The 13,081-nt window shown below is 41.0% G+C and overlaps 1 protein-coding gene across 3 annotated transcripts in view; it reads left to right on the top strand.

Moving 5' to 3' along the window:
• Positions 1 to 3,745, top strand: part of CARS1 (cysteinyl-tRNA synthetase 1) — a 47,331-nt gene extending 43,586 nt beyond the window's left edge. For all 3 annotated transcript variants that reach the window (XM_048485404.1, XM_048485403.1, XM_048485402.1), the window contains 3 exons: positions 839 to 898; positions 2,901 to 2,984; positions 3,436 to 3,745. In XM_048485404.1, the coding sequence (XP_048341361.1) occupies positions 839 to 898; positions 2,901 to 2,984; positions 3,436 to 3,570 (279 nt within the window). In that variant the 3' untranslated portion in view covers positions 3,571 to 3,745. The remainder of the gene's footprint in view (positions 1 to 838; positions 899 to 2,900; positions 2,985 to 3,435) is intronic.
• The last annotated feature ends 9,336 nt before the right edge of the window (positions 3,746 to 13,081 follow it).

Genomic DNA, 13,081 nt, shown 5'->3' with positions numbered 1-13,081 from the left:
TGGAGGCTAGGGGCGGGACTTGGGGGTGCAGCCCCCCCCCCCCCAAGCCTCCCCGATGTCCTTTATAGAGTTTGTTTGTCTGCAGGGGTCATGAAAAATATTATGTTAATTACTGATCACTAAGTTGTGAGTTAGTTATATCTTCAGGATACAGAGATCTCCTGTGTTAGCCCTCAAAACCTTTGTGGTAACTTAGAATGTTTGTTCACTTAGAATTGGGGTCCCCAGCCTTCTTGAGTATGCAGTCACTTTTAGAATTCTGTCATAGCATGTCAGGCGCAGCCACCACAAAGTGGCTGCCACAAAAAAAGGCTGCTGCAGCTTACCTTCAGTCACACAGTGAAGATCCCCATGGTGTAATGGCAGCTGCTGCCTAAGGCACACTTTTTAACATCTGCCCAGCTAATCAGAATCTTTGCTAAGCAAAAGCCTCACTTGGGCCTCCCTACTTTCTAAAAACACTTGGTACACATCACCAACGAGGTTGGCAGGCACCATGTTGGCAGGCACCCTACAGGCACCATGTTGGGGACCCCAACCTGTATGTATCCTGTATCAGTGCAATAATGTCTTAATTTAGCAGCGCTTTGCTGTATAATTCCTGAAGCTGCTGCTTCACTAACCTTGCATTAGGGTTTGCATTGGCACATAGTCACAGTGAACACAGCTGATATTTGTAATTCCTCGTAACTTCCACAGACCCTCTGTCCTGCATAAAACAGTGTCAGACTAACACTTTGATTTGTTCCTGGTGTATAGAAACATGACCATGGATAACTTACTAACAGAACACATCACTTTTTATGGAAATGCTGCTCTTCCACTTGATTTGTTTTAGATTGAAGAAGAGAAAAAAAGAAAAAAAGAAGCAGCTGCTAAGAAGAAACAAGAACAAGAGGTAACTAACCAAATAGTTTTAAACCATACACTTTGGCAAGAGTTGTTGGGCAAAAGAGAAAATACTTTCTCTGATGCAAATGCAATGCTCCACTTGTAGTTATTGATGCTTTTTTGTGTTTTTCACAAGGGAATATGGTGTTTGGCTGCCAGATGCAAAGTAGTGGCTGTTTGACTGAATGAGATTGCTGTGACTTCACCTGGCAAAACTCTTTCTTCTGTCACAGCCTCAAAGTCTCGATATTCAGCAGAATCTCCCATTTCACCCAGGTCTTTTGTGTGTTACCAACATGCACTTCCACCTTCCCCTGGAAACCCTCTCTGTTGTTTCCAGCTGCACCATCAGCGTTGCTGGGCTGCACAATAGCAGACATTTACATGCTGGCAGCCTACTGCTGCACAGAGTTGACACCCTCTCCAAAGACAAATGATTGCTTATATGAATCTATCATAGGAGTTGCCTCTTAAAACTTCACAATGCTTATTTAGCAGATTGTTTCATTTTAATGAAACTTACAACATGAAAAACTGTTCTGACCAAAATTCTGTTAAGGAGCAAGGGTGGCTTTTTATTCTGTTACATGTCTGCCTTTAGTTGCTGACTGAGTGTGCACCTAATGGGGCATTTGGTTCTCAAGATTTAACCTATGACTGCTTCACTTATCAGTCCAAGGCATTCTAACTATGGCTGCAGAAAAATGAGCACTAGAAGCAGACAATTTTCTAGTAACCTAGACTCTGTTCTTCTGCATATGGTCTGCAATAATAAAATGCAGGCAACTTGAACCTCAACTAGAAAATTATCTCCAAACAGAACTACAGAATAAAGCTCTTGCGGATCCTTTAGCAATACTGCATTTGATGAAGGGGGCTTAAATCATTGACAGTTCGTGCTGGAACAATGTTGTGTGAACAGGAGTCCTGTTTATTTTTGCTGCAACAGACTGACATAGCTACCTTTCCAGAATTATCTACTGTTGAAATGAGTTTTCATGCTGTTATGGATGGCAAGCTTACAGGTCTGCCTTTCTAGTACATTCTATTAAGCATTAGAGCTTATAATAAGGGGGGAATATAAAAGAGTCCTAGATACCCCCTTTTCAGCTGGTATCCCTAGATTGTGAACTGTGCTTACGCACATTTTGAGATATATCACCGTGCATTATTTCATTTTAATTAACTATGGATCTTCTTTAAAAACAACAACAGAACTTGAACCTGAAGTTACTTATTAAGGTAAAGTTTCCCCTTCAGTTGTGTCCAACCCTGGGGTACCATTGCAAGCAGTGATTTCATAGGCAAGCCGTTTTTGTGGGGTAGTTTGCCATTGCTTTCCACGGCTATTCTTTACCCCCAGCTATGTGCTAGATACTCATTTACCGACAAAGGAATGGATGGATGGCTGAGTTGACCATGAGCCAGCTGCCAGGATATCCGACCCACAGGGGGCTTAAACTCCTGACCGTGTGAGTGGCAGTGGAAGCACTTAACCACTACGCCACACGGCTCCTGAAGTTACTTATTACAAATGCAAATTTGATGAACAATAAAGAAATAGCCATTACTAAGCACTTAGTCTTTTTTCTGGTTTGTGTGGAGTTCCAAGCAGACAGTGAGATGAGTTTTCAGAAGGGCTCTTGAAACATTCATGTTCTTCCAAAAAGTGTGAATAAGCAGGCAACTTGGAAAATGATTTCAGTAAAACCAAATCTTCTTGGCTATAGACTGGTTTGATTTCTAGGATCATGAAGACAAAATGGCCTTCATATGTATAGCCTCCTTTCTGGGGCACCACTTTGGAGATCATAAGAGATACAAAGATGTATATTCTTTGAGCCCTCTAAAGTAAACCTAATAGTTTGTTTTCAGGAAGATATTTTGTGTAGTCATTTTAATCAGGTTAAGTATTATCTGTTCAAGCTGCTAGAAAATGTTGCTGAAATCATAGTGATTTTATGTGCTACTAATTTCTTCGAAAGGATAATACATATTTTATGTTGCAGGCAGCAAAACTGGCAAAGATGAAAATGCCTCCAGGAGAAATGTTTAAATCTGAACAGGACAAGTATTCCAAATTTGATGAAAATGTAAGAAATGTTTTATGTCTTTTTGTTGCAGTCACAATATCTAGGTCCTTTTCTTAATATCTAATATTGATCACATTGCCTACACTTTGGCTGTGTGGATTTTCTTTCCATAGTATCTTGTGTAGGCCAAGGAATCTGTCTTTTTTATTTGTCTACATTGGGAGAGATTAACACATAGAAGGTCCTTCCCTTGCAAATCCAGAGATGAAGTCCAGTCTTCAATTCCTATTGATCATTTCCTAATTTGGTATAGACTATATCCTAAGTCCACACACCCGTTTTCATTATTATCTTGGCTTACACTTGATTAGTCTTGAGAAAATAAGAATTTCTACTTATCAACAAGGTGTACAACAAGAAAGGAGAAAATTTGATTCCATCTCAGCAGCACCATCTAATGAAAATTTTGGGAAGACGTTGTCGTATGCCATTAATGATTTCAATATTCCAGGGACTTCCAACCCATGACATGGAAGGCAAAGAACTCAGCAAAGGTCAGATGAAGAAACTAAAGAAACTTTATGAAGCACAAGAAAAAGTGTACAAAGAATATCTTCAAATGGTTCAGAATGGAACTGCAAACTGAGGACAACTTTAGGACAGTTGTTATTAAATACAGCAGCTGGGTCACTTTTGGTTTGGTTGGGTTGGGGTAATGACTTCTACTGTGCTTCCACTTTTAACAGTGTACTAGGCTAAAATAAATGGGTTATATATATTTGCCATTTTAAATGTCAATAAAATTTTGTTATTGCAAAAAAGGTTCATGAAATACATGTGTGTGATACTAGTTATTAAAGAATATTATTAAAGTGTTCTAGCTGTAGACATGGTACAATCAGTTACCTGGACTGCAGTCTTCTTTACTGTATAACCTGAGCCTAGATGTAGTTTTACTCAAACAGAGGTATAGTGAGACGTCTTAGTGTACTCAGAATCCCCGTCTGTAGTCCTTCACAAGTGTAGAGTTGCTGCTAGAGCTGAGTCCAGTAGCAACAGGAATTAGGAGTATGACCTTTCAAGTTAAAAGCTTCCTTTGTCTAGAGAAATCCATTATGATTAGCATAGGTTTCTTCTGCATGTTTAAATATACTAAGGAAATGCAGCAGCAAAAAAGCCAGCTGTATAATTCTAAGGGGGTGGGGAAGTGTCATGGAGGCAGCACAACAGTGCACTGATGTGAATGCCCAAGGAGCACAGGCAGAAGGAGCAAAAACACCAGCTTGGGTGGGGGACCGGTATTTGCATTGGCAGTGAGGTGCCATGGAGCTGTGCAGTACCCAAACATGGAAATTATACCCTCTTGCCAGTCCTCCACTATTGCAGGAGCCTGCACCAGCACTGGGGAGAGTCATTCCCCAGGGCAGAGCCGACTTCAGTCAGCTTTTGCAGGGCTTTTAGCACAGGAAAAACCCCGATGCTGGCAGCCAATTTATCACACGGAAAATTTGCAGCCCATTCAGCTGCATGAGCTTTTTTGGCCAGCTGAGGATTTCGGTTGTTGTTTTTTTCTTGCCCCTGTCCATTGATACACTGAAAACTACATACATTTCTCCAGAAGATGCATTCTATTTAAAATGCATTGGAATGAGAATGTGCAGTTAACAAAACGTTATGCTTGCTCAGGTGCCACAAAAATGCTAACTCTGTAAAATCTCGTGAGAAAGATCACGAAGTGTCAGGTTTTTCCATAAACCCTCATGCTCTTTGAGCTATTACCTTGTTTTTCTTAGAAATGGTATGCCCCTCTTGGTCTTTGATTTTCCTGTGCCCATGTGCCCTGTCCATTAGTAAGATGGTTCCTGTAATAGATGAATGATCCATGAGTGACAGCCCCAGCCAGATAGTTGATATTATTATCCATCTGGTGTCTGTGGCAGTACCAGTCATGTTCTGATCCCTTTCTTTGCTGTCATTAGGGTCTAAAGTAGCAGCCCTGAGGAAGTAGCAATACGTCTTTCTGAGGTGAAAACCAATTCCCATTCTTCCCCACCCCCAGTCTCAATATAGCTATTCATTCAGTTTATCTGGAGGTGATCAAATTGTGATAACCATGGGAATTATCTTCATATGAGCTGAAAATTGTGCAACAGAGGCAATTGATTACATTGCCCTATGTTCTGGCATCATTCCATGTAGCAGCAATCAAACTGCAGAGTACTAGCAGCAGTGTTTGTACCATGAGCTTCATTAAAACCATCAGGTTTATAAAATTTAATGTAACTTTAAAAACTTATTTTGATGCAGCTATTGAAGTTGCTGAAATGTATTAAGTAGAATCATTTCACTGGCTGTCAAGATGGCACTTGAGTTTTCTCTGCAGTAAAGAGCTGACAGTCTTAAAGAGGCACTGACAAACTGGCTGTGTTCCTGCATCGTGACAAACGTCTGCTTGCTTGTGATGGGTGCAAACATGGCATTTTTGCCATGTCTGTGCTCTTCCTCTCTCTGCTCCTTGCACTGAGTGCAAGTGCAAAGGTCCTCGTTTGAACAGCCTTGAATCAAACTCCTGTTTGCCTGATCCAGTCAAAGTTAGACTTTCAGTAACTTCGATGGTAGACTTGAGTTTGCTCTCAACACTTTCCCCTCAAACTCAGTGGAATCAGAAGAACTTAGCTTCAGCCTGGATTTGGATCTCATGCAAGAAGGCTTTGCAAAACAAACTTGATGCAGTGCAGTTGCTAAGCATCTGGGTTGCAATGTGTTGTCGAAGGCTTACACAGCTGGAATCAACTGGCTGTTGTGAGTTTTCCTGGCTGTGTGGCTGGACTAGATCATGACCACACAGCCTGGAAAACCCACAGCAACCAATCTGAGCTACAAGTCTGGAAGTCCTTAGTTTGAATCTTGCTTTTGTCACAACCTCACCCAGTGGTTACAAGGAAGTCACTTCCCTCAGCACTTGTTGGAAGGACTGCAGTGAGCGAATACATGTGAAGCACTCTGGACTTAGGAAGCAGTTAACTAAGGATTTAAGATCACCATGACTACATCTATTTGTCAGCTCATCAAGGAAATTTGTTAAAAGGACACCAGCTCAGGCAGCTGTACTTAGCTTTGCTCAACAGAACCCAGATCCTTAAATAAATGTTAAGTTCCCTAGTGCTTTTATTGACGTTATTTTCTAAACCATAAACCTAGGAGCACACCTGCTTAAATTCATCTTTCTAGGGACTCCATAAATGGCATGCCCTTTTCATCTAGGTTTTGAGACTTTTGGGGGGGAACTGTGAAGAACCAGCCTCCTTCCTGAGAGGCAGCGTCTAAAAGAAGGATGCGTGGCAAGAAAGGATAACCGTGCTTTATGAAAGCAAGAAAAATCTGCTCATTTTTGTTTAACAGTAACATTCTGCTGCCAGGCTGAGTCTCTTGGCACCTTTTTTCTCTACTGTGGTGTGAATGTAGTATCAAATTATTGTTTATGGGAGCTGATGGTCACTGCCTCTGCCCTTCAAGACATCCTGCTGAAAAACAATGTTTCCCTAAGGACAGGCTCTAAAACTGAAACGTGCAAACATTCTCACTGGCAGAAATTGAATAAATTTATGTTATCTTCCTTTGGTATTCCAGTTAAGATGGATTTGGCAAGAGTGGGAAAGGGGCAGGAGCCAAGAATGCCAGTGCTCTCTCTCTCTCTCTCTCTCTGTGTGTGTGTGTGTGTGTGTGTGTGTGTGTGTGTGTGTGTGTGTGTGTGTGTGTGTGTGTGTGTGTGTGTGTGTGTGTGTGTGTGTGTGTGTGTGTGTGTGTGTGTTATCTGTAGGCTTAAAGCACCAGCCAGAATTTGATGTTGCTGAGACATTTTTATTTTCTGCTCTGAGCAAGAACAATCTTTCCTCTGTGTAGCAAAGGTCACGATGGTAACAGCTGGCTGGATGTGTCTTGGAAGACAAATTGCTGGCAAAAGTGTAAAAAGCCATACTCTGGTGCAACTCTGGCTTCCCTCTCCACCCCACACCCCCCAAGTGAAACAAGAAAAGAGAAGGGGGTGTAGTGGACCGAGACAAGCAAAAACTTAAAAAAATCTGCTACACCCAGGCTACTGGCTGACATATAACATATACAGAGGTATCAGTACAAAAAGTGCTCGGTTTTAATAGGAAGCGTACAAAGGTGCTACCAAATGCCATATGACACAAACGAAGAAGACAAGTTAACATGAATGGATGCTTAGCCTACTGGCAAGCATGAACAGTCAAATGAACAAGGAACACCAAGAAGTCCTGGGATTCTGGGACTCAGGGCTGGACAAAGTAACAGAGCTTTCTCTTAGACAGTGCAATTCCAAACAGCTTGCAAGTTAATAACACAGTGTTGGTAGATGAACAAGACAATGGTGTGCTGGGCAGACGGGAACCAGATCACCCCATTTCACTGGTAACAGCTTTGTCAGCCAAGTTTCAGTACAACATCAGTAAGCTTGCCAACAACAGGATACACCAAGTCATTCCTTGGGCACTATAAGTACAATGTAAGTAGATAAATAATTGTCCAAATTACTATAAATAATACAATAAATACATGATAATTTGGCTGTATTCAAAAAAACAAACCTAGGTGGAGTGCGGTGTATTAACAGAACTAGAAAGAGATCACTGCACTCCAGGCTGCTAACACCACATAAAAGCATGAAGAGTGAAATTTAATGAAGTACAAAGAGAATAAAGTGTTCCAACATGCTAATCAGTTCCTACATAATAGAAACAGCAGCAATGTTCAACATAAAGAACAGGAGCAATCAGTGAAAGATCTATTGACAATTGATGCTGTATAAATATGTTTGGTAGAGTTCCTGTAGCACAGGGGTAGGGAACCTGCGGCTCTCCAGATGTTCAGGAACTACAATTCCCATCAGCCCCAGTCAGCATGGCCAATTGGCCATGCTGGCGAAACTGATAAGGAGAAACCTGAATTCTAGCCTGGTAGCCTCTGAAAAGCCGCAGGTTCCCTACCCCTGCGTAGCACATCAACACTATCTGTGTGCATACACTCTCCAGAAGAGATTCTAGCGGTGGTCCCTGGTCCAATAGGAAAATGAAGCAGTTAATAAGATCAAAATACCATAGAAATCATCAATGTTCAGGATTCCAAAACATGTTCCGCTGTATTAGCTGATGTTTTCAAAGTCGTTCCTCAGTGGAATGCTGTAAGCATATCACTATTTGACATGCCACGTATCAATCATAAGGGAATAATAGCAGCACCGTTTCAGTGCCTGGTTAGTGCAGTGCAGAAGAAGATGACGGTATACTGTATAACCCTTTCTATTAAAACCAAGCTTATTCTCTTCATTGCACTGATATTTTTGTACATGTTCTATGTCAGCCAGTAGCCTTGCTGTAGTTTTTTAGTTTTTGCTTCCCTCTCCTCCCTCCCCAACCTGAAAGGAAGCATCAGGCAATAATGTGAAGACAAGAGTGAATCCCTTTGGAGGCTTGCTTACCTTTAGATATTAAGTGGTTGAAAAGTGGAATGTCGAGCAAGGACAAGGTTGCATGTTTCCATATTATTTGGTGACTTTGAAATGGAATTGCAGGTTGAAGGGCTGTTTATATAATTGTACTAGCAGGCCCAGCCACGCATTGCTGTGGCAATTGTCCTTCTCATCACAGTCCGCAACCCACACAGATATCCATGCAGGTCCAATGATCCCCAGCATAGCCTTTTGGGGTGGTCAAATGGAATCCCTCTTTCCCTTTTCAATGCACATCGTTATATGGTGCTGTCTTGTTTTTTTAGTATAAGGTAACCCTTCCCATTCCACAACGGAACTGTACAGAATGCGTATCCCGCTCTCCATGAGGCTGGTTGACACGCACAGTCCTGGCTTGGGTAAGGCAGAACTGGGGCAAGGAGGCTATCCCAGTCAGGCAGCAGAGGCAGGGTGGTGAGGTGCTCAGATCGAGGCCAGCTCCCTGGGTTCTTAAAGGGTCATGTGCAAAAGAAGCGGAGCCAGTAGTGTTGGTTCGCCCCCACCCCGCGGATTTTCTTAGAAGAAAAAAGCAAACTCCAGCTTGCTTTTAGTAAAAGAGAGCTGTGGTGAATATGGGTGAGGAAGTGGGTAAGTGATGGTTGGGTGTGAGGGAGGGCAGAGTGAGGTGTGTGAGGATGAGATGGATATGTATGAGAGTGTGTGTGTTGTGTGGTAGTAGTGGGTGAGGCACAGAGAGTGAAAGTTAACTACGTGTAGGGGGGAACCCCACCTGACGTCTCACACGGCAAAGTATGAATGTGTTTCACTTCCACTCGTATTACCTACCAGTATTACCTATTTACTGTTTTCACTGCTCATCTCTGCCCATCTGCATGAACATTCTAAGCCCTCATACCAAGCCCTCAGGCCACAGATAGACAGGCTGCACGAACATTCTAAGGGTGACAGTTAAACACAGCCAGCTTCATGGCCTGGTGCACCAGGAAAAAGACATTTTACCTGGCTCAGGTATGGACTTTCGGCAATTTGAAGGTCCGATTACCTGCCTGCAACAGGGAGGGACGTCCTGTGAAAATTTGGGGGCGATCCGTCCAGCAGCTTCTGAGGGAGACCATCAGGGACAAACACACTGTTAAATTTTTATATATATAGATTAATTTTCCTGGGTTGCTTCATGGCTGTATGTTTGCGTGTTTTTGTTTTTTGCTTTCCTATAGATAAAACGTCCTTCACTTTGAAAACTAGTATGCTAGGGAGAGGGTTCTGCCTGGTCTTCTCCCAGATATATTTAATTATTTGATTCTGGTGAATGAGTCAAGGCTAGCTTTAACAAATAGTCATGGATTGTATGGTGTCACCAAGCAGACTGTAGTCTAGGGAAAAAACTGAATTGCTTCTCCAATCTGCTTCAAAATGCACACTCCAAGTTCATAGTTCATGTGTGAATTCATTGGCGTGTGTATCACTTGCTAGATCAGCACCCATATACCTAAATCAGTTATGCATCCTGATGTGCTGCCTTTAGAGGCAATTTGGTACTTAAAAGCTGGTGCAAAATGTTGTTAGTCCTTTTTGGAAAGGGGTTACCAGGCTGCCTGTTAGGTTCAGGCCACAAAGCCTACACTGCACAATAGAAAAGCACTGTCTTTAGGCTTGTGGGGGATCCTCAGAGAAAAGATAAGAATAGCAGAACACCTTTCTTGAAAGGAAGCTTGCTTGAGCCTATTGATGTTCCCTTACAATGTGCAGCTATGGGTATACAAGGTACATGTGTATGCTTAATTCAGAAGGTATTGTAGAGAGACCCAAAGACTTGGCAGGTGCCTCAAATTAATGATGTTGGTGTGTTTCCAAGAATGCATTCATGCATTAGATCTGTTCTTTGTAGCTGATGCTTATAGGTGCCACCGAGGACAAGTTGATATGTGTTATATATAAAACCTACTGGCAAGGTTCAAACTCTCTCAGAGATGCCTTTCCCCATACTAGAAGTCCTACTCCATGTTCCTCAGCCAATCTCTCCATGAAGTGAACTTCTGGGGCACAGTGCAGGCTCCTCTTAGGTATTTTAATAGGTATTATTACACTTAAGCCAATTCATTTTTTTAAAAAAAATTTGTTATTTTCCAGACAGTTACAAAATCATTTAAAAGATTTGGGCGGGGGGGGGGGGGGGGGAAGGGAGAATAGATACATATGTTAATGAAAAAGATTTTTTTTAAAAAAGATCAAAGGTTTAAAAAGCCCCCAAAATAATAAGAAAACAAAACAGAAAGTGAAACTAAAGAAAAAAGGAGTAAAGGGGCACTTTTGAAAGGCTAGCACACAGCTATCTTATCTCTTTTTTTTTTGATAGAGTGACAAACTTGGTAGATGGATTTGTAATTGGTTGACTGGCTGAACACAAAGAGTGTCATCAATGGCTCATTTTCATCTTGGAGTAAAGTGAGTAGTGGAGTGCCACAGGGTTCTGTCCTGGGCCCAGAGCTATTCAATATTTTTTATCAATGACTTGAATAATGAAATAAAGGACATGTCAATCAAATTTGCAGATTATACCAAATTTGGAGGTGTACCTAATACCCTTGATGCAGGAAAAGAGATTCCACCTAAACATTAGGAAGAACTTTCTGACTGTCAGGGCTGTTCGACTGTGGAATTCACTGCCTTGGAGAGTGGTGGAGGTTTTTAAACAGAGGCTAGATGAACATATGTTGGGAGTGCTTAGATTGTGTGTTCCTGAATGGCAGGGGGTTGGACTTGATGGCCTTCGTGGTCTCTTCCAACTCTATGATTCTACATAAATTGATTTTTATTATAACATTCAACGTATCATGAGTTTGGGATCCTTCTCCTCCTGAACTACTTTATTACCAAGCTAAAAGGAAGGTAATTTATGTATGAACCTTTTCACATAGGAGTTTTCCCCATCCCTAAGCAACCATTCCTCTATGACTCTATAGGATACTGTCACAATACTTGGACTTCAATAAGCCGGTAGTGGTTTGTGACATCAGTAGTCATTACATCAATCCTGAACAACAAGACAGACCTAATGACATACATGGCAACAAACATGTATGTTTCCTCAAACTAAGGAAAAGGCCAATGGTTATTATGCTCAACAAAAAAATTCAGAATGAATGTAGGAACTAGAGGTAAGCAACAATTGCAGTGCTTTCATACATATGTTCCCACTATTTGGTGGGCATTTCAGTAGTAGATAAACTTTAAAAAGTTACGCTCTAATATCTAATCTAGTGATCTTGGTCACCAAGCAACACATCCTTACACTTCAAGAATCTTCTAGCTCCTTCATGGCTGTCATTCCCAGTCTCAACCTCCTTTTGATTCCTTGGGATTTGTGGTCTCCCTACTGGTCCATGATGGAACCGAGGAATAGAAAATCATGAACATAGTTTCTTAATCATCAATCTTAAAATGGTACAATCTTGATGTTCAGCTATAATCATGTGTTAGGACATTCTGCTTCAACCTTCATGAGTAATCATTTCAAGTATTCACTATTTTCTGCCAGTAGTGTGGTGTCATCTGCATATCTCAAACTGTTAATTTTCCACTAATTTTCACTCTACCTTCATCTAAATGTGCATATGTGTTGAAGAGATAGGGAGACAAAATGCATCCTTGTCCTAACAGTAGCCGCTTGTCCAGCAAACAGCTTACACATTAAAACAATCAGCTTCTGCGGCACATGTATTTCTTTCAAGAACCAACCATAGCTTTTCATGGTCCTCACAGTCAAAAGCTTTGATGTTTTCTATGAAACACAAGTTGATTTTCTTCTGAATTTTTTTTTGTATGCTCCAGTAATAAATTTGTAATATGATTTCTAGTAGCTCTTTTCTGGATCCGGCCTGAACATCTGGCATTTCTCATCACTTTACTCACATGAAAAATTAATGCAGTTTAATAGTAGTTGGAGTCTTTGATGTCACCTTTCTACAGAATTGGAATGTAAATTGAGCACTTCCAGTCGGGTGGGCCATAGTTTGTTTTCCATATTTGTTGACATATTCTTAAGATTTTGATTAACTCAATTTCCCATCTACTCCTGGTGCTTTGTTCCTTCCTATTAGTGCAGCTTTCACTTTACTTTCTAAAACAGTATGTTCTTTTTTAGAAGATTCTTCTTGGAAGCAATGTCACCCTTCCATCATTTTTGTATACTTTTTCAGTTTGTTGTTGACATTTTTTCTTTATTCTGTCTGTTCAGTTAATGCATTTCTGGATTGATCTTTCAGCATACTTTAAATTTCACTTTGATTTCTTGGATCTTCTTCTTCCTTTTTTTCTATTTCTTTACACTGGTTATTATAATACTTCTCCTTGTCTGTATGTGCCCAATGCTGCATTTAGACTTTTGAGTCATTTAGACTTTCTGCTACTTGTTAGTTTTCCTTCTTCTCTTTAGCAATGTGAAAACTTTCATCAGTTCTCCATAAAGGCTTTTCATTTCTTTTGGCTACAGGAATAATCTTTCTGCATTCCTCTGCAATAATATATCTGGTCTCAACCCATTGTTATTTTGGTTAACATTCTCTTGAACTTAGTCATGCAAATCTGTTCTTTACATGGTCTTCAAATTCTTCAGGAATGTTACTCAGATTGTATTTTGGCACTGTAAATGTTTTGGTTTTTTTCC

The sequence above is a fragment of the Sphaerodactylus townsendi genome, linkage group LG02 (genome assembly GCF_021028975.2).
Source record: "Sphaerodactylus townsendi isolate TG3544 linkage group LG02, MPM_Stown_v2.3, whole genome shotgun sequence".
NCBI classification, from domain to species: Eukaryota; Metazoa; Chordata; class Lepidosauria; order Squamata; family Sphaerodactylidae; genus Sphaerodactylus; species Sphaerodactylus townsendi.
The sequence above is the reverse complement of the archived record's forward strand: the minus strand, read 5'-3'. Positions and strand labels throughout refer to the sequence as shown.